The 21,969-nt window shown below is 47.2% G+C and overlaps 2 protein-coding genes across 2 annotated transcripts in view; both read left to right on the top strand.

Moving 5' to 3' along the window:
* Positions 1-379: 379 nt before the first annotated feature.
* On the top strand, positions 380-11,835 carry LOC311322241 (neuronal acetylcholine receptor subunit non-alpha-3; the record flags this gene model as incomplete). Its single annotated transcript, XM_084454298.1, has 7 exons — positions 380-440; positions 6,252-6,403; positions 9,129-9,173; positions 9,449-9,558; positions 9,950-10,654; positions 11,037-11,253; positions 11,701-11,835. The coding sequence occupies 7 exons, from the start codon at positions 380-382 to the stop codon at positions 11,833-11,835; spliced, it is 1,425 nt and encodes a 474-aa protein (XP_084310424.1).
* Positions 11,836-13,295: 1,460 nt separating this feature from the next.
* chrna8 (cholinergic receptor, nicotinic, alpha 8) overlaps positions 13,296-21,969 on the top strand; it is a gene marked incomplete at both ends in the record, with an annotated part of 46,090 nt that continues 37,416 nt past the window's right edge. Inside the window, one exon of the mRNA XM_084454668.1 lies at positions 13,296-13,395. Coding sequence (XP_084310794.1) covers positions 13,296-13,395 — 100 coding nt within the window. The remainder of the gene's footprint in view (positions 13,396-21,969) is intronic.

Below are 21,969 nucleotides of genomic sequence, written 5' to 3' on the forward strand. Positions count from 1 at the left end.
AGTGAGCACCGCTGGGCGGCTGGAGCTTCCACAACGGGACGCAGACAGCGGAAGCGTCGCGGGAAACCGTCAGAGAAGGAGAAGGAGGAGGAGGAGGGGAAGGCAGTGGCTGTCGGACAAAACGAAGTGACAGCGCTTTACCGTTCCGTCGTTTATTATTTAAACATTACATCGCTCTGGAGCGCGAGGCTGCTGTACACGCGCCCCGTGCACATAGAAGCGAGCGACTATTGTCCCCGCGCTGCAGCAGGATACAGTAGGATACAGTAGGATACAGTAGGATACAGTAGGATACAGTAGGACATACAGACATGCGACGAGATTGCGCGCAGAAAATGATATAATTCACCGTGAAGAGATCTCCGAGGTGTGAGGGAGCATGAAGTTTGCAGTCGCCCTGTTGTGCTTGCCCTTCGCCATCAGCAATGCCACGATTGAAGGTAAGTGTGCGGATGGGTTGGGCGTAAAGACTAGAAAACAACCTTTATCAGCTCTCAGTCTTGCTGTCTATCGTGGTAGCTGGCTTAAACATGAGAGAATAATTCGTCCCCGCGTTACTTTACTTGGCCATTGTTGTCGGCTATTGTAGGATCAGAAAACGCTTGCCAACTAATGCATGCGCTCTTTGCACAAGCCTTCGTACGGGACAGCAGATCATTTAAACAAATGAACCGTATTTGCATATTTCATGCAGGGATGACAACGCTCGCGTTGTCATAAAAAGGCAAATGAAATTCGGGGTCAGGTGAGCAGAACGAATAGGCTAGGCTCCGGCTCCGGCTACACATGGGGGTGGTGATTTATTGATGTGACAGGCTGCCAAGCAGCGCCCTCCCGGGGTGCCGCGAATTAAGGACTCGTGTGTCCTTGAATAAACAGGAAATCTTCCCAAATAAGAAATACACGGCGGGCATCATATCAAGTGAAACAGTCATTTATTGCGCTTGTCCAAGTGCTCTGCGTTAAACTTTAGTTTGCGGTCCAATCCATCATCCATCCCCTCTTCTATGTCATTTCAATTCAAAGGGGCTTTACGGGTGGAGCCGAGTGAAAAGTGAGAGTAGCTGGTGAAACTCACTCCTCAAAGGAGCGCTGACAGTTCCTCCCTATTTGCGCATCACAAGCGTGAGAGCTTGTGGAACGAGGGTTCGAATCCCGCCCTGTGCAAACCCTTAACATGGGTCGAACTGTTGAACACAATGCAGACTATATGATGGTTACATTCGCTTGGGAAACATGCCTTTACATTACCAAAGCAAATGTGAAATAAAAATGATAATGTACTTACAATTAAAGATAAAGTATAGCCTACTAGAATACATATATGTCCAAACAGCTGTGTATATACAGAAGTAGAGATACTTAAAACAAATGTCTCTCTCTCTCTCTCTCACACACACACACACACACACACACACACACACACACACACACTACACACCCTCTCCTCTCCCTCTCTCTTTCTCTCTCTCCATACCTGACAATCCCCATTTTCTGGGCCAAAAAGCCAACATCACAGCACTCTTGTAGATGAACTCCTTTCTGTAAGTAAGCTTTTGTTTCAGCAGTGCATTCGGGTCCCGCCCCCACAGTTATTCTTCTTTCTGTGCTGCAGGAGATGGAGAGAGAGAGAGAGAAAGAGAGAGAGAGAGAGAGAGAGAGAGAGAGAGATGATGTGATGAAAAGAAAAGTACTCGTCCCTTGTGTGTGAATAACTCCTGTAGCCCGGCCTTTACACATACCTAAGAATGGAGGTACTGTACTGAGAGAGACATACAGTACTGTAAATCTGGTGTGTGTGTGTGTGATTGCGTGTATCTGTGTGTGTGTGTGTGTGTGTGTTATGTTATGTTATTTTTATTTATAATGCGCCCCCCAACCAACTGTTACATCAGCCCGGGGCGCAGTGTGTGGTGTGTGTGTGTGTGATGCTAAATGGACTGCATTTACAATGGCCTCTCATTCGCCCCTTCACACACACACATTCACACGTCAATGGCAGCAGCTGCCTGCTCGTTGGGAGCAGTTTGGGGTTCAGTGTCTGTCTGTCCCAAGGACACTTCCACATGTGGGATCAACGACATGTTGGACAACCCACTCTACCTACTGAGCCACAGCCGCCCCCAAATTGTATTGTGTGTGTTTGTGTGTGTTTGTGTGTGTGAAAGAGAGCCTGTGTGTGTGTGCGTGTGTATGTGTGTGTGTGCGTGTGTATGTGTGTGTCTGCGTGCGACTGTGTGCCCTATGAGATGACAGTCCAGTAAATATGATGTGTACTGTACCTAACACACAATTTGGCACAAAGTACTGTTTTAGGATCAGCTCTTGGTGCCAAAGTCCAGACCTAAGACCATCAATATGACTGACTCTGGGTCAGCTGTGGTCAGCGGTTTTAGGGCTAGTATAGCCCATGACCAGTGTGCAAACAGTGTGAGATAAAGAAGATGATGGTAGAGAACATGCGTGCACACACACACACACACACACACACACACACACACACACACACACACACACACACACACACACACACACACACTGTAAGAGAGCATGTAGGTTAATCTTTTTGACCACACTCAGACCCACACACACACACACACACACACACACACACACACACATACGCACGCGCGTCTACCTCTAGGGGGAGGGAAACTGGAGGCGGGGTTAAGTGCCGTCTCCGTCCTGTCCTGTTACATTGTGACTAAACAAAGGCTGAGTGGGAAAGCAGGAGGAAGATCGCCATCTACACGGCATCTCTGTAACACACACACACACACACACACACACACACACACACACTTACGTGTGTCTGAATTAAAGTCATTCTCGCACACTTGTCGTGCAGTATAGCGGTTTAGTGAGCTATAACGCGCGACAACCATTTTGTGCCTCCGAAGGGACTGAAGGCTTCGCCGGATAGACGATGCCGGCCGTTCAGCCCGCTGTCAACCAGGAGGGGGCGTCGTCGGGACGGGGCGCCAGCGTGGGTGGCGGCCTGTCACCGATGACGGCGACATTGAACTCAGTCTGATATCAGTCGAAGTCTCCGCTGTGTTGTTCTAAATTTTCCCCCGCTCTGTGGTTCGTCCCGTCGTGACGCCACAGTCAACAGATGGCGTCGCGGTGCCAGGGATCGGACCATTGTCTCTCCTGCGGGGGGGTGGGGGGTTGGGGTTTGATTAGAAAAGGCAGGGGTGCTCTAAGAGCGCCGGGTCACCGCTGGGTTTAAATCAGTCGCTGAACAAAGCCCACTCACACACACGCGCACTCACACACACACACACACACACACACACACACACACACATTGAAAATATACACCACACTCCTTTAGGTATGTAAAGCACCCATGCGCAACCCGACTGACCCACTGCCAAACCACAGCCTTACTTCATCACAGGAAAACACTACATTCTACACACACACACACACACACACACACACATACACACACGCACACACACACAGATACCAATATCCTCTGTGTTCTAATGTAATCACTGCCCCACCCCCTCGTCCTTTAAACCAACATGAAATCAATACAGTCCCCTTCACCTCTACTCAATCACACACACCCTGGTCAAGAGGTGATCCCTGTCCACACACACACGCAAGCACACACATGTGCACACGCGCACACACACACACACACACTCACACACGCGCACACACACAGGCGCACACAAGCACGCACAACGACACACACACACGCGCGCACACACACACACACGCGCACACACACACAAGCACGCACACACACACACACACACACACAATTAAATGGGCAGTGAGGGATCGAGACACTCAGTCTGGTCGGTTGGCGTTAGACAGATTCATTTTTTTATTTTTTTATTAGACCTTTATTTAACCAGGTAAGCTTATTGAGATAAATAATCTATTTTTCAGAAGCGAAGATCTGAAGGTGTGTGGAGAGTTACTGTATTTGGGAAAACTGCAGCTTTTTATCAGAGGCTTTGGCTTCTGGCACGGATCTGATGCAATTCAAGGTAATGTGGTTGTGTAGAACAGACAGAAACACACACACACACACACACACACACACACAGGGGCTGGGTGCAGGGGCCTGTCATGGCTGCCCCCTCCTAGGCCATGGCCTGTTTATTTATCACAACATAAACAGACGATTGGGACGCCAGGAAGACGAGCAGACGCCAGAGAGCCTGATAAAGATTAACATGAAGCTGTGATTTATACTTCAATTCACTGCATGTATTGTGGCAGTTCTGAGGCACCCATGTGTGTGTGTGTGTGTGTGTGTGTGTGTGTGTGTGTGTGTGTGTGTGTGTGTGTGTGTGTGTGCGTGCGTGCGTGCGTGCGTGTGTGTGAGGGGCGGTGTTGTAGGGAGAGAGCTGGCTTGTTCTGTGGACAGAGGAGGTTATATGGAGGATGGAGACATGTGCACCGAATATATCAGTGTTCTCTCCTTCCTCTCTCTCAATTCTTATTTCTTTCAGTTTACACCCCCGAGATTGGAATTCTCTCTCTCTCTCTCTCTCTCTCTCTCTCTCTCTCTCTCCCTCTCCCTCTCTCTCTCTCTCTCTTCTATGGCCTCTTTCTCCACCCTCATCTATCTCTCTCTATTGCTTTCCCCTGTCTCTCTCACTCTCTCCTCTTTGCTCCATCTGTTTTTCTCCCTACTCTCCTCCTCCTCCTCTTCCTCTCTCACTATAGCCTCCATTTATCTCTCTCTCACTCTCTTATCTCTCTCTCTCTCTCTCTCTCAGCATTGGCCAGCTGGTCTGGGTCTCTCAGTCCCAACCGCACCCTTATCAGCTCTGTTCTTTCTCTCTCTCTCTCTGTCTGTCTCTCTCTCTCTCTGTCTCTCTCTCTGTCTCCTTCACACTCTCCCTTACTAAACCCGTCTCCGCTCTCACTCTATCTCTCTAGAGCAGACTGTCTCTTCCTGCTTCTCTCATCGTCTATCCCTCCTCTCTGCTCCTCCTCTCTGCTCCTCCTCTCTGCCCCTCCTCTCTGCTCCTCCTCTCTGCTCCTCCTCTCTGCTCCTCCTCTCTGCTCCTCCTCTCTGCCCCTCCTCTCTGCTCCTCCTCTCTGCTCCTCCTCTCTGCCCCTCCTCTCTGCTCCTGCACTCCCTCACCATACTGTAGACAGACTTCCTGCCAGATAGCGTATCTCTCCCCAGACCCCCCCCCCCCCCCCCCCCCCAGGATGCACGCTCAGTCACCCAGGCTCACAACACTATTACGCAATAGCACTGTGGCCGGCCGTGACACAACGAACGCTGTGTCACTCCAAGCCCTACCGTAAATACCCCAATCTGTCTCTTACTGTATGTGTAGAAAATACACAATTCTTTTTTCGGTGTGTTTTCATCTAATGTATGAGTGGGTTCGTTTTCAATCATTTTCTTTAAAACAGACCTTCAAATCTTCTGTCTAATCGTATAATGCAGTAGTAGTCGAACTTTGCACTTGCACCTTATTCTTGTTACCATCCATTGCACTGATTGGTTGTTGTTATTTTCACTGTCCTGTGCTGTTTGCACTATATTTATGTGAAAAGGGTACACACACACCCCGCATCGTCACAACAAGTTCCTATTATGTGTGAAACATAAATGACAATAAAGGTTATCTGAATCTGAATCTGAATCTAGTTCATAGTATAAAAGTATATTGGGGTCAGGATCCTCCCTCTTAAGCAGCTATTTTATAGTTGCCTACTCTTGCACTTTGACTTCAGCACTATATGATGCTCTTAGTCACTTGTTAAGAAAGGAGATGCGAGCGCTAGCGAGTAGTAGCACACTGACTTCCTACGGTAAATGCAATTATTGTAAGATGCTTTGGATAAAAGCGTCTGTTAAATCACTATAATGTAATGTACAGTGTACAGCATGGTGTCCAAATATAGCCTACGCGTCACACACGCTTGCTCTTGGCGGCTAATTGGTTAACTGAATGCTATAAACGGGTCCTCTGGTGGCGTCCCGTCGCCAAGCAGGAAGCTGTTGGGTCTGTCTGCTGGGCGCCGTTCTTGCCGAGTCTTATTCCCGGCTCGACGACGCCGCATCTAGCGGTCGGCTGCACACGCCACTCTGCTGCTCGACCGGCCTCCCCTGGTAATTGTCTTGTCTGAGGCGATCATGTCGGTGTGATCGTTTCGTCAGCCTGGGGAGAACTGGTGTTCTCTGAGCCAGACCCAGCTGGTGTGTGTGTGTGTGTCGTACTGTTAACCACCCCCCACCCCCCCCCCCCCTCCCTCTCCAGCTCCAGAGGAGTTTGTATCTCTGGCGGAGATGGAGGATGCGTTGCTGAGGAACCTTTTCCGTGGTTACCAGAAGTGGGTGCGGCCCGTCCTTCACGCCAACGACACGATCACTGTTCGCTTCGGACTGAAGATCTCCCAGCTGGTGGACGTGGTGAGCACGCACACACACACACACACACACACACACACACACACACACACACACACACACTCACACATTCAAGCATATACAGTACACACACATTCATTCAAGCATGTACAGTACACACACACACACATTCATTCAAGCATGTACAGTACACACACACACACACACACACACGCACACATTCAAGCATGTACAGTACACACACACACACATTCATTCAAGCATGTACAGTACACGCACACACACATTCATTCAAGCATGTACAGTACATGACACACACACACACACGTGCACACACACACACACACACACACACACTCATTCACTCACTCACCCACCCACTCACTGACACACAGAAATGCATCATTACTGGCGGTCAGACACACACACTTAATATTTGGGGCTTGTCCTCAGTGTTCCCTTTGAGAATCCACAAGCTCAGAACCACACTTCAGACCGAACTGATCATGGTCTCAACGCCAGACCCAAGAGAGTTTTTCGCTTATACGCTACCTAAGCTACGCTAACTACGCTACCTAAGCTACGCTAACTACGTAACTGCATGCTGCAGATCTCTATATGGGTCTGGGAAGATTCATTGTTACCGCCGGAATCCCGACTTTCGTGATCAGGCATTCCCACCCATAGATATGCCCCGCCCAACTAATCTGGGCTAGCATCTCTCATTTGCTGCTACGACCTGTCACTCTTTCAATTTTGACCCATCGATACACCCTCTGAACACCAGCTTGGGGGGTGAAGTGGCACAGACTCTATTATGTAGTACGCAGAGTGCAGCGATTCAACCTCATATTTGAATCTGGAGAGAGACAAAACTGATCAAAAAGAGAGGGTAGGATGTCACTTGTGAAGTATTCTAGAGAGCGCTGTCCGTGGTGCTGAAATACCATGCAACCACTTATGCAGGGTTTCTATAGAGAGCTGTCCGTGGTGCTGAAATACCATGCAACCGCTTCTTATGCAGGGTTTCTATAGAGAGCTGTCCGTGGTGCTGAAATACCATGCAACCGCTTCTTATGCAGGGTTTCTATAGAGAGCTGTCCGTGGTGCTGAAATACCATGCAACCACTTCTTATGCAGGGTTTCTATAGAGAACTGTCCGTGGTGCTGAAATATCCTGCAACTGTGTCTCGTGCGGGGTTTCTACTGTATAGAGAGCTGTCCGTGGTGCTGAAGCACCCTGCACACCCATATCTCTGTTTCTCTCTGGACTGTCTCTGCTTTTCATCCACTCAAGAGAGACAGGAAGAGACAGGGAGGAGGAGGAGGGGAGGGAGGGAGGGATGCAGGAGGAGGAGGGGGAGCCTGAGGAGAGAAAGAAGAGATGCTGTTGTTTTAAGAGAAGGGAGGAACAGGGAAGGGTGTAGGGATGATGGCAGATAGAGAGATGGGTATTTAAAGGGATGGAGGGGGTGGACAGGGAGAGGAGAGGGGGAGAGGTGGAGGAGATGACTGATAGTGTGTGTTTAGAGGAGGGGGAGGGAGAGAAGGAGCGAGGAAGAGGTTGTTTAGAAATGATTGTCAGGGTATTAGGGAGGAAGAGGGGGATTTAGGAGGGAGGACAGGAGGTGGAGAAGTGAGAGAGGGGGTTATTTAGTAAGGACGGAATGATGAGAGACACAGGGAGAGAGAGAGAGAAAGAAAGAGAGGGAGAGAGAGAGGATTTAAAGTGGCCTCGCTCAGCAGCAAAGGAACTAATGGGACCACCAGGCTGAGAGGAGCCAGATTGCATGCATTATTTACACTGGCTTCCCCTCTCTCTCTCTCTCTCTCTCTCTCTCTCTCTCTCTCTCTCTCTCCCTCTCCCTCTCTCTCTCTCTCTCTCTCTCTCACTCTCTCTCTCTCTCTCTTTCTCTCCCTCTCTCTCTCTCTCTCAATAACACACACACTAATGTGCTCACATACTGCCACCGTGTGGCTGTTTGTCCTGTTATCTGCCCTGGAGGCCTTCCCTTTGAGTTATCCACAAACCCCCTTTTCATTCACCCCCTGAACCTAACTCCTCCCCCTGAGCCTAACTGCTCCCCTGACCCTAACTCCTCCTCCTAACCTTAACTCCTCCCCTGACCCTTACTACTCCAGCTGATCCTTACTCCTCCCCCTGACCTTAACTCTTCCCCCTGACCCTACCTCCTCCCCCTGACCCTAACTCCCCCCCGACCCTAACTCCTCCCCCTGACTTTAACTCCTAACCCTGACCATATCTCCACCCCATAACCATAACTCCTCCCCCTGACCCTAACTCTTCCCCCTGACCCTACCTCCTCCCCCTGACCCTAACTCCCCCCCCCGACCCTAACTCCTGCCCCTGACTTTAACTCCTCCCCCTGACCCTAACTCCTACCCCTAACCATAACTCCTCCCCCTGACCTTATCCTCCTTCTGACCCTAACTCCTCCCCTGATCATAACTCCTCCCCCTCACCCTAACTTGACCCTACTTCCTCCCCCTGACCCTAACTTGACCCTAACTCCCCCCCTGACCTTAATTTGACCCTAACTCCTCCTCCTGACCCTAACTTGACCCTAACTCCTCCCCCTGACTCTAACTTGACCCTAACTCCTCCCCTTGATCCTAACTCCTCCTCCTGAACTTAAATTGACCCTAACTCCTCCCCCTGATCCTAACTCCTCCCCCTGACCTTGACTTGACCCTAACTCCTCCCCCTGATCCTAACTCTTCCTCTGTCTCTCTCATTCTCTCTCAGGATGAGAAGAACCAGCTCATGACCACCAATGTCTGGCTGTGGCAGGTAAGCCTCAATCAGTATTAAACTATCATTTAATAAAATATACAATTATTAAATTAATACAATTTCTTTATTAAATGAATACATGTATAATTAATTAATTATTAAAAATGGCGAAAAGGCAGTTGAATGATCACAGCTGAACTTTAACGGGACCGATTCAGTATCCGTATAACAAGCTTGATTGGCGATGTGTCGGGTTGAGTCGTATGGCACTGTGTTGAGCGGCGTGGTGTTGTGTGTGTGTGTGTGTGTGTGTGTGTGTGTGGTTCCGGTAGGAGTGGGTGGACGTGAAGCTGAGATGGAACCCAGATCAGTACGGAGGCATCACGTCCATCAGGGTTCCCTCCGAGACCATCTGGCTGCCAGACATCGTCCTATATGAGAAGTACGTCTCCACGGTGACGCATCCACTCGCTTAGGGGCTCGTCAGGCCAGAGTGGTGCATTAAGACCTCAATGTGTCCCCTTCTCTCTCTCTCTCTCTCTCCTCTCTCTCTTTCTCTGTCTGTCTCTATCTTTCTGTCTCTGTGTGTCTCTCTTTCTCTCTCTCTCTCTCTCTCTCTCTCTTTCTATCTTTTTCTCTCTTTCTATCTCTTTCTCTCTCTCTCTCTTTCTATCTCTCTCTCCCTCTTTCTATCTCTCTCTCTCTCTCTCTCTTTCTCTCTTTCTCTCTCACTCTTCTCATTTTGTTGAGTTCACAATGTCTATGGTTAGTTATATCTGTACCCCCCCCCCCCCCCTTTTCTTTTTCTAACGACACCCCCTGCCCCCCCGTAGCGCGGACGGACGTTTCGAGGGCTCCCTGATGACCAAGGCCATCGTGCGTTCGGACGGCACCATCGTGTGGCGCCCGCCGGCCAGCTACAAGTCGTCCTGCACCATGGACGTCACCTTCTTCCCCTTCGACCGCCAGAACTGCCCCATGAAGTTCGGCTCGTGGACCTACGACGGCAACATGGTGGACCTGGTCCTGATCGACCGCTACGTGGACCGCAAGGACTTCTTCGACAACGGCGAGTGGCAGATCCTCAACGCCACGGGCGCCACGGGCAGCCGGCGCGACGGCGTCTACCACTACCCGTTCCTGACGTACTCGTTCATCCTGAAGCGGCTGCCGCTCTTCTACACGCTGTTTCTGATCATCCCGTGCCTGGGCCTGTCGTTCCTCACCGTCCTGGTCTTCTACCTGCCCTCCGACGAGGGCGAGAAGCTGTCGCTGTCCACCTCCGTCCTGGTGTCGCTCACCGTCTTCCTGCTGGTGATCGAGGAGATCATCCCCTCGTCCTCCAAGGTCATACCGCTCATCGGCGAGTACCTCCTCTTCATCATGATCTTCGTCACCTTCTCCATCATCGTCACCGTGTTCGTCATCAACGTGCACCACCGCTCGTCGTCCACCTACCACCCGATGGCGCCCTGGGTCAAGACGCTGTTCCTGCAGAGGCTTCCCAGGCTGCTCTGCATGAGGGGGCACACCGACAGGTGACGGGACAAGTCTGGTTTTCGTTGGTTTTTCCCGGTGATAGGATTGTGACACGGTTTCCGACTGTTGATGATGTTACGCTATTTCATTCATGTAGTGATCTTGTTTTTTCCAGACAGAAGCACTCAAATGTTTTAATAATTTGGGTTGAGGCAAAAATCATTTCAGCCTAGGCTGCATTTTTTGGGGTAGTGCTATGAAAAACTACTTGATTTCTGTAAAATTGATTGCAAAGACTTGACTAATTAACAAATAAAATATAAACAGGAAATATGGATATTGATACATACAGTAGAGGGAGCAAATCGTTGAACGATGACATCGTTAATTAGACATGTATTGAATCTTAATTAACTTTGCTTAATGGACGGTCTTGGCCAGGTACCACTACCCGGACATCGAGCTGCGCAGCCCGGAGCTGAAGCCCCGCGGTGGCGCCGGGAGGAGGGGGGCACCGGGTCAGGGCCAAGCCCAGCAGAGGGGTCCGGTCCCTGGGAAGGAGGACGAGAATCACGCCTGGCTGGCCATGCTGGAGAAAGCCACTAACTCGGTGCGCTACATCAGCCAACACATCAAGAAGGAGCACTTCATCAGAGAGGTAGGGGTGAGCGTGCGTGTGTGTGTGTGTGTATGCGTGCACATGTGTGTGTGTGTGTGTGTGTGTGTGTGTGTGTGTGAGTGTGTCCTATTCCTCTGTCTCCACGTTTTTTTCATGTTTCTGCTCTGTTTTTCTGTCATCTATTAATCATGATTTTTGTCCGGCCTTTCTTCCCCTTGCCCCCGCCTCCCTCTCTCCCTCTCTCCCCACACCTCACCCACGCACGCCCATATATCCCACACACACACTTTCTCTCCTTCTCTCTCTCTCCCTCCCTCTCTTTCTCTCTCTCTCTCCCTCTTTCTCTTTGTCTCTCTCTATCCATCTCTTTCTCTCTATCTCTCTCCCTCCCTCTCTTTCTCTCTCTCTCCCTCTTTCTCTCTCTCTCTCTCTCTCTCTCTCTCCCTCCCTCTCTCTCTCTCTCTCTCTCTCCCTCCCTCCCTCCAGGTGGTGCAGGACTGGAAGTTCGTAGCCCAGGTGTTAGACAGGATCTTCCTGTGGGCCTTCCTCACCGTATCAATCCTGGGCACCATCCTCATCTTCACCCCCGCCGTGCAGATGTACCTCACCTCACATCCCTAGACACGTACAAACACCAACCTGGCAACCCCAACACCCCCCTATTGCACACAGTCACCCTGCCGGTGAACCCCAAAGCTCTAGCATCATGACTCACACCGACCTCAACACACCACTCACACTATCCGGCTATCTATCTATCTATCTATCTATCTATCTATCTATCTATCTATCTATCTATCTATCTATCTATCTATCTATCTATCTATCTATCTATCTATCTATCTATCTATCTATCTATCTATCTATCTATCTATCTATCTATCTATCTATCTATCTATCTATCTATCTATCTATCTATCTATCTATCTATCTATCTATCTATCTATCTATCTATCTATCTATCTATCTATCCATCTATCAACTTCTACTTGTAACTTCCACTTCTTACTGTCTTTGAGTCTCACCCCCCCCCCCCCCAGACGTCAGGGAACTCCCCTGGTCTGGCGGTAGATGTTTGGGTTCACATGCGGAGGGTCGGCGGTTTGATCTTCGCCCGGACTCGCCCGTGACACGCGCTTCAACTGGTTCAACTCACCCAGTCTGTCTAAAAAACCCTTGTTATGTTGTCATTGCTCCCGAATCCCAGCACTGTCAGATAAGTATACATAGAAATATTAAGCAATAGCAAAGCCATCTACACTGTCAACTATATAATTATCTGCATATTATTTGAATGCTCAAATAATGTATAATACGACCCCACTCCAAAGTATGCATGCGCCCATCATGAACAATGTCCATGCACTCACTCACCCACTCTCAAGTCGTGTGCTCTCTTAATTCACGTCTGTATCTTGGTTGTGTTATTGAAAATGCAATTGATATTAAAATGTGATAAATAACAAAATGTGTCATTTTTACATTTTACAAGTGTATTAAACATGGTGCGGTCATAGACACACGGTAAGAGTAATATTGCTTGGTTTGTAATTGTAGTTTCCATTATCTATCACTAGGTTGCAGCATATCTCCAGTGTCCATTTTTTCGCGAGGGATATGCTTGAGGTTAACAACCCATTGAAAGTCACGATGTGACTTTTAGACATTATTTTTTCACCACCAGGTAGGCTAATGCATACATGGAGGGGCAATTATCTTGAGTATTAAAAGTGCTCTTCCGTTGATGTTCTCAGGTCTACGGTATGATATCGTCATCACTACTTTGACCTAGTTTTGTGAAATCATGTCTGCTCTCGAGAGCCTCTACCCGTGTTAGATAGTCTGATCTCATCCTCGCGCTCTAGCTCCTCCCGAGATCTGAGTCAGTCGGACAGATGTTCGTGTGTGTGTGTGTGTGTGTGTGTGTGTGTGTGTGTGTGCGTGTGCGTGCGTGCGTGCGTGCGTGTGTAAAAATGATGTCCAAAGTAAAGTTTAAAGATTCTCAGTCTGTCACTTTCCAGTGCCTCCCCCCCTCATCTTTCACTCACACACCTCGGAGAGAGGGGGAGAGAGAGAAAGTGATGGCGGAGGCTGTCATCCCGGGCGCGCGGGGTCAATCTCATCTGCAGATTATGACCGTCTGGTGTCTGGCCACGGGAAAGGCTCGTGCCTTCAGGTCAGGTATACACACATTTATTTGTTCATTTCGATTTTTAACACCCTGCTTCAGTACGGCTATACGCATATTCCTGAACAGTTGCCGATACGTTTATATTCTGCTGATAATGTGAATGCATGTGTTATATTGTCCCTAGAAACATAGAGTGTGAGAGTGTGAGAACGAGAACTGTGTTGTTTTTAACACATCTGTTCTAAAAGTGCACACGTTTGTATGAACGTCAGCTACACAGTGACTCTTAGACCAAGACCTACTTCACACATTTATAATTCATACATTCTTAGTAGACTACCTTTTAACATAACACCGGTCAGCGTATCTCCAGGTTTCTGCTAAACATAACCTATGTTTAGTAGAATACGTTATACGATGCAAGCGTATCACATAGCCTGTTTTCACTGTGTGCTGTAATGTCTATTCAAGTCACTTCAACAGTCGAGGATATTATGGACGCATGTTTATGTTGCGTTGGCTCGAGGCTGTGACGCCTCATCATTCAGTACGGTGCGCGCGCAGATGTGCTGACCGGCGGAAAGATGCACCTCGAGCGCAAGCTTAGAAGCTCCGAATTGAAGTTCTGAAGAATGCTTACTCATCAAGTCCACTCATCATCATACGACTCTGTGATTTCTAACGACTGCAAGATGTGTTTCTCTCTCTCTCTCTCTCTCTCTCTCTCTCTCTCTCTCTCTCTCTCTCTCTCTCTCCACTCTCCACCCCTCCTCCTCCATCCCTCCCTCCCCCCCTTCAGTCCCTCTCCCTCTCTCTCCACCCCCAGCTGCCCTTAACGCTGATGCAAGTTGATGGCGGTACGATTGAACATGCGCGAGACCGGAGCGAGGCGAAGCGGGGCACATTTGAAAGGCGTGGGAACGCGTGCGCCACTGATTCTCTGGGACGTTTGCGCACGCCTTCTGAATGTGAATGGGCGAAGAGAGCAGGGGAATGGAGTCAGAGAGGGAGAGACGGAGAGGAGATGGAGAAGATATGAGAAGTGAGCAGAGAAAGAAAGAGAGATAGAGAGAAAGAGAAGGAAAGAGTTAGGGGGGGTTGAGAGTCAAGGGGAACGGGTGAAGTTAGGCACGGTGCTCCATGCATGTTCCCACCGACATGCAACTTGCCGTGTCACGCTGTCTCAACACCATCGTGTGTCATACAGAATCTGAAATCTGCCCTCACATTTAATCCGTTTTTTTGTTTGTTTGTTTTTTATAACACAAAATAGACAAGTGAAGGCAAACTGCAGAAAATAAAAAAAGAGGGTAAAACGTGCAGGTGTGGTTTGAAACCCCCGAAGTGTTCATACGAGAACCCAAGAACAATACATAGTCTACTGTACAAGGTAAAAAAGAAACAAAACACACTAATTAAAATTAAACACAGGATTACAGCAAATAACAAACTTTCTAACTTTATAATGCAATGTATTCTTTCAAGTAGTCATTGTTTAATGAGTTATACATCTCTTAGTCTATCTATAATAATAATAATAATAATATATTATTTTTATATATATTTCTATTAACTCTTCAACCAATCCTGACTTTCTACAATTTTCTACCTCAGGTATAGCCTATAGGCTACTAGTCCAAATGTGGATAGTTTCATAGTTCACATGGCAAGGCGTAGGCCTGTATTTGTAAAAAAAAAAAAGTGCAAGTAGCCTACTTGAAATAATTGAATTGGCTGAAGGCTAAGCCAGTCAGTCAGGACACTAGAAGTAGTCTAGGCTATGCTTATAGGCTAAGTGATAGATAGTGGACCTTATATAATTTGCCAACCTCTTCAGCTGAGCAGACCACTGTCACAACGATAGGCTACTGATAACAGACATTGGCCGGGTTACCCGAACGTGTTAAGAAGCACTTAACTCCTACTTCTTAACTCCCATGCAAAGGGTTAAGAATGGTTGCTTAAGAAGGTTCTTTATCGGCAAATTATGCCGCATATGTTGAATTGGCTGTTCCAGATGCTGTTCCCCCTCTCATTTATACGTTATAGTTCCCCTTTCATGCGCTCGTTCACACCTCATTGATAAGCAACCAGCCAGCTGCCGTCTGGATCCTGCGCACTGATCCGATGATCTAGAAAGTGACCGATGGGACGTGACCGCGGTGACACACCTGATCTACGCCTGAGCCTAATTGACGGGGCCGGTTGGCATGACGCACGCGAGTCTGGATCCGGACAGGTGGTTGTCATTATTAACCGGCACCACTCCAGTGTGGATGTTTAGCACAGGTTACGATGCGCCCGGCCGGTAATGTGAGACTATGATTTGACGAGTCTGTTCCGGCATTGAGAGAAAAGGCGAACAAGAAGTCAGAACGAAAGCAAGATCGCAAATCGTACAATTGTCTCGAGTTGAGCGACATTCGCGCAAAGAGAGTGAGACGCTTTGGATGTCCGTGTACCTCGATTGCTCTTTAACTACGCATGAGAGAGAGCGCGGGAGAGCGAGAGTCGATTGGCAGCGCATCCTTGTCAAACCGAAGTTTGATCTCTCCGCAAACTGAAGGATTTTTCTGGATTCTTGCCCGAAACTATGCACTATCTAAGGCATTTTGGATGTGTATTCATCTGGCTGTACCTGTGGACGGGGCTCTGTTACAAAGGTGGGTCATTCACGGGTTTGTTGCACAATCTTTAATTGACTGCTGTTAGAAACATCTGTCTGACAACGCATGAAACGAGATGGTGAGACGTGACCAGGGGTGTGGTGACTAAAGAAGTGGGTGTACGGTAGCAGAAATGTTAGTTTTTACTAAGCGGTATTTAAAGAAGTGGGTATATTGTTGGTCCATGGATAAAGAAGTGTCTATACTCCATATACCGCCGTATACCTGCAACACCCACCACTACACTAATGGATGTGACAGATCGAAAGCTGCAAAATTGTGTAGCCTAATATTCTTTTGCGCAATTGTGAAATGGCCAAATTGAGATTTTAGATTCGGATCAATATTTGAATGTTACAGGCTAGTCTACTTTCAAATGTACTATGTACATGAAACAATTGTATTCCAATTTGAGTTGATATATCCCGCATTCATTCATCCCATTAACAGAGGGGCAGATGCGAGATTTTTTTTTTTTTTATTACATCCTTCTGTATCCACACATGACATGATCCGCTGCAGACTGTGTGTGTGTGTGTGTCTGTGTCTGTCTGTCTGTCTGTCTGTCTGTCTGTCTGTCTGTCTGTCTGTGTCTGTCTGTGTGTGTGTGATAAATAGTTATTTACATTGTGCCTGTATTTGTGTGTCTGTGTGTGTGTGTGTGTGTGTGTGTGTGTCCCCGCCTCAAGCTCCCTGACCTCTTTAATAGCCCTGGAACATCTGGCTGGTATGGAGGTAAAGCATGCGCTGAAACCCATATAGCATAGTTCCTCTATGACCCCCCCGCCCCCCCCAACAACAACACCACACACACACACACACTACCCCCACCTTACAACACCACACACACACACACACACACACACACACACCAACACGACCCACCCCAACAAAACCACCCCCACACACACACGCACCAATGCGCACCCCACCCCCACCCATCGCTTGCGTTAATCTCAGAATATGAGATCGAGGAATCTGTAACAATGCCATGTTGATGTTCATACTGTAGACCACAGACTGGTTAAAGCTTCTGACACAGTTTGACCAGGAAGTTGATGCTCTATCTGTCTACCAGGCAGTCCCCCCCCCCCCCCCCCCACACACACATTTCATCCTGTAATTTAATGGATTTTGTTTGCAAATAATTAATTAGAATAGTCTGTATGTGCACTTTGAACAAACCAAGCAAGCATTTCTGTCCTTGAGAAAGCTCCGGCAATTTCCCTGGAAAGGCCTTTTCCCCGAGTAGCTCCATCAAACTCCATTAAAAGCCTCATATGGACATATTGCTACATGGACATGTTTATTTGAAACTAGATTAGTAAAATATGACCTTGACTCAGTAGCAGTAGGCCCATGGTTATGTACAATTCTGACAAAAGCCATCACACCTGTATGGGTGTGTGAAAAAAAGTGTTAATGTGTACTGTATACGCAACAGTGTATGCTTGTGCAACCATTGCGTGTGTGTTTGTGTGTGTGTGCATGTGCGTGTGCGGGTGTGTGTGTGGGTGTGTGGACAGTGACTCAATGGCCAGAGAGAACATCGGTGGCATTTGTTGGCAAGGGAAGCACCTGTGCTATTGCGACATCCTGTACATAGGAGAAGGAAGCATTGAACAAGTACACTATTAAGAGACAATTAAGAGACAATTAAAAAACAATTAGCGTACCTCGACAATGGAGATCTCACCACAACAGTCGTGTTCAAACACTGGGCACAAAGCCAAGAAATGCACGCCGGGGAAGCATGCAGGTTTAAACACTGCACAGACTGCTATTTTTCATGCGAAGACTTTCACACCAACACAGCATCCGGCTTTGACACAGACACAGTCACATCTGCCACAAAGCACATCCCTCTTCTCGTCATTGGGATTCTGCACATGCACTCTCAGTCGATCTTCCGGATAAGCTTCGACAGATGGAATCTTCTTTAGTATTCTGATCCTGACATTGGCCTCTGGAACTTTCATTCAATATATCATGCACACAAGTCAGTCATATTTATGGCTTGCCTCAGTCAATCCCCTTTGGGCATGCCGTGGGTGCATGTGCTTTTTTACTAATGCTGTCCATCACTGGACAAGCTCAAGGCCGGGCCTGAAACTTAAAGTAAGAGTTCACCCCACAATGCACTATTATTGTTTGTCCGATTTGTGAAGCTCACAACTTCACTGTGTTGAAGCTCACAGCTAACCTTGCTAAATAGAATAAGCTACACAGCGCTTGTTAACATTAGCTAACTTAGCTAGTTAGAATAAGATAGCCAGCGTTTGTTAAAGTTAGCTAACTTACCAAGCTAGAGTAAACTAGCCAGTACTTGTTAATGTTAGCTAATTTAGCTAGCTAGATTAAGCTACACAGCCCTTGTTAAGTTAAGTTACAGTGTTTCGTGGCTAACGTCTCTCGGTTGCTAGCCTTAGGCTACTTGATCCTCAAAGAGCTGTCACTCATTCAGACAAAACGACACAACTGGAAAAAGTGGGGGCCACACCAATTCTCAAGTTCAGAGGCAAACGTGTCTGGGCAGAACCTGCAAACGTTCCCTCTAGAAACAAATGCTCATCACCCTTTTGGGGAGAATATAGAGACCACCATGGCTCTCCACCTCACTGTTCTCTACTCAATGACCTTTGCCCTGCCCCCAGGAGGTCCACAGTTGCATTTATTTGAGGGTGGAACACCTCCGTTCGTTCATTGGCCTTTCTGCTTCCTTCTTCCTGCTAGGTTGAAATCCAGAGCCTTGTGTTAAATCAGTTAAGTCTGTTTCTGCAGTGTATTTCCATTTGACCTTTAGCTTGTCTTCAGATTAGTGAATACGTCCTAGAAATAGATATTTCCTTTCCAAATTTTGAGCTTGTCTCGCTTTCCTCAAGTGCTGAACGAGAGCCAAAAATAGATCGATAGATAAATAGATTGATGCTTCTATTTTTAACTCTTCACTTAAATTCCTTAATTTGGTTCAAAAGAATCATTGATACCCTGAATGAAGAGAGAGTCCTGGTTACTGAACAAGCTACCAAAGAGTTGTCAAAACTTCAGCCTATGAAACATTAAAGTTATCCTGAAGTATATGTGCTGCTAGCCAGGTCTGGGGACAACGTTTATCAGAGTAGGGCTGCTGGTCTAGGATCAGTTTTACCCTTTAGATCATATTATATGAAATGTCTGTACAGAAGTAACACTTACACAGTCCCAGGCCATGGATAGCTAACTTGAAACCAAATTGCTTTTTGTCATCAGACTTCCAGTTGTTGTTTCTGCGGTAGCGACAAGCTGTCTGAGTTTGACCTTTGACCTATTAAGCTCCATGATGGAGTATCTAGGCAGGAGTGCTGATGTGGGGCTTCACAGGCTGCTTCCACCCATCAGATTATTATTAAAGTTTCTGCTGAGTCATACAAATTATGAGTCGAGACGGTGAATAACTGTTGTTTTTATATCCTGTCTGTCTATGCAGCTTTTTCATTACTTTAAATATTACTTTTCAACGACGTGACATCATGCAAAAATGAAAACAGGGCTTCCATTTGCGGGAGGCGCTGAGTAATGCTTTCTGATATTTGGCTCCAGCTGGGAGAGCTTGGTATTTGTAAGGAGCTCCCATGCATCAATTTACACTGAGCGACAACCCCAAACATCTCGAGAATGAACAGTGAAATGCATTCGATTTGATTTACTTTCGGGGCTTAGCCTGCCTGCCCCCCGTGTGGGGGGTTATTAAATAAAGTGTTTTTCCGGTGAGGGCACAGGGGATGAGGTGGTGTAGTAAAGTATTTCCCTGAAATGACTCCCTGTACCCTCCTGCTGTTCATTGTCTGTGACCTGTCAGAATATAGGCCCATCAAGGCCACCGGAAGTAACAAATGACCAGTTACTCCTGTTGGAATTGTATTGAATACAGCAACCCATCCAAGAGACTGTCTAACATTAAATGGGAACTTCATTCTTTAAAAAAATAAAATGTTTTCCATCAATCCACCATGCAGACAATTTTAAAGATAGCATGGTGGAGAACCTGGTGGATAGTACTACTGTATAACACATTGTATGCATGGTTGATTGATAGAAAACATATTAGAAATAGATGGTCTGTAAGTACTCCATTAACTGTTTCATGTTGCTGCTACAATACTACAATGACCCCCCCCCCCACCCCCCCACCCCAAAAAAATAAATAAATAAATACTAACAGCAACAACAACAAAAAAACATTTTATTTTTGTCCAGCAACTCGATACTAGTGACTGTGGACATTTCTCTCAGGGAGAGTGGGAGACGCCCATGGGTCTTAAAGTGAACTTATGAGGAGGGGGCTAATGCAGTAAAAGAGATCTATTGTTTGATTGTTGTCCCTTTGGCTACGTTGCTGTGTGGATTTCTATTGGTCGCTGTGTCGTCTGTAGAGTGACATCACCGGCGGACTAACTCAGGTCAGTGCAGCCCAAGCAAGAAGGGGGTTTTCAATAAATGAGTGGGGGTTTGGGGGAGATGGGGAGGGAGGAGGAGGAGGAGGAGGAGAATGGGTAGAGGAGTGGAGTGGAGGAGGAAGAGAAGAAGGAGAAGAGGACAAAGAGAGAGGAAGAGGATTGCTCCTGGGGAGAAAGGGAATGTTGTGACAGAAAATAAAAACAGGATTATGGAAGAGGTTGAAAAGAGGAAGCATAGATTAGATACAGTAGGTGTTTATGAAGTAGTCAGAGGGGACAAATATGGAGAAAGATTGAGAGAGAGGGAGAGACTGAGAGAGGGAGAGAGAGAGATTGAGGGAGAGAGAGAGAGGGGTGGGGGGTTGGAGAGAAGGGATGAAGTGTGTGTGTGTGTGTGTGTGTGTGTTTGTGTGTGTGTGTGTGTGTTTAATCCGGTGGTTTCTAAAGCCCCTGTGACCCGCTTTTAGAAGTGGGATTTCCATCACCAAGTAGTACGTGATGTGAAAGAGTTCCAACCAAATCACATTAGGGTGATTTAATATCGCACAAAGAGAGAGATCGTGTAGGCAAATGCTTTACTAAATCACAAAAAACATTTTATCCCACTGGGTGTTTTCACTCATCTAACATTGTGTAAGAGAGGGGAAGAGTGTTTGGATGTCCATACAGTATTCATGAAATCCATCCATCCATCTACTGTACATAGCCTCATACATACATACAGTACATTAATACATACGTAGGCTACATACATTACATACTGTACATAACTATATGATATGTATACTAACATACATAAATACATGACTTTACATGACATACATGCATACATACATACATACATGCATACATACATACATACATACATACATACATACATACATACATACTGTACAGTACATTAATACATACACACACATACGGTACACAGGTACCAAGCCCAGTTGAATAAGAGCCTGGTCTTGGGAGCTGAGGTGTTTGAATAATGCAAGCTAACGAAGCTGACAGTAGCGCTACAGCAGTTGTACCAGTGAATACCAGCTCTGTCAGAGAAAAAGCTTTTTAACACCTCTTGTCCTCTCCCAGACCCAGCCACAGCTGGTCAATTCTCTGTTTTAGCTCTTGCTTGAACTTCACACAAACTTCACACAAACACACACACACACACACACACACACACACTTCCAGTTCCACGCCTCCCCCTCCATCTCCCATGTATTTATGTATGTAAGTATACACACAGAGAGAGAGAGAGAGAGAGAGAGAGAGAGAGAGAGACTGAACACCGGTTGAAACTGCAGGTTTAGGTTTAATAAGCACTAGAGAAACCAAAATAAACCTTATGTCTCTCTGGAAACTTTCTTCCTCCCTCCCCCTCCCTCCCTCTCCCTCACTGTCTCTCTCTCTCTCTCTCTCTCTCTCTCTCTCTCTCTCTCCCTCTCTCTTCAATTCATTTAAATTCAATGGGCTTTATAAGCATGGGAAACATACGTTGGGAAATGAATTCATAACAGCAGTTTGA

This window comes from Borostomias antarcticus (genome assembly GCF_949987555.1).
Source record: "Borostomias antarcticus genome assembly, chromosome: 20".
Taxonomy (NCBI): Eukaryota; Metazoa; Chordata; class Actinopteri; order Stomiiformes; family Stomiidae; genus Borostomias; species Borostomias antarcticus.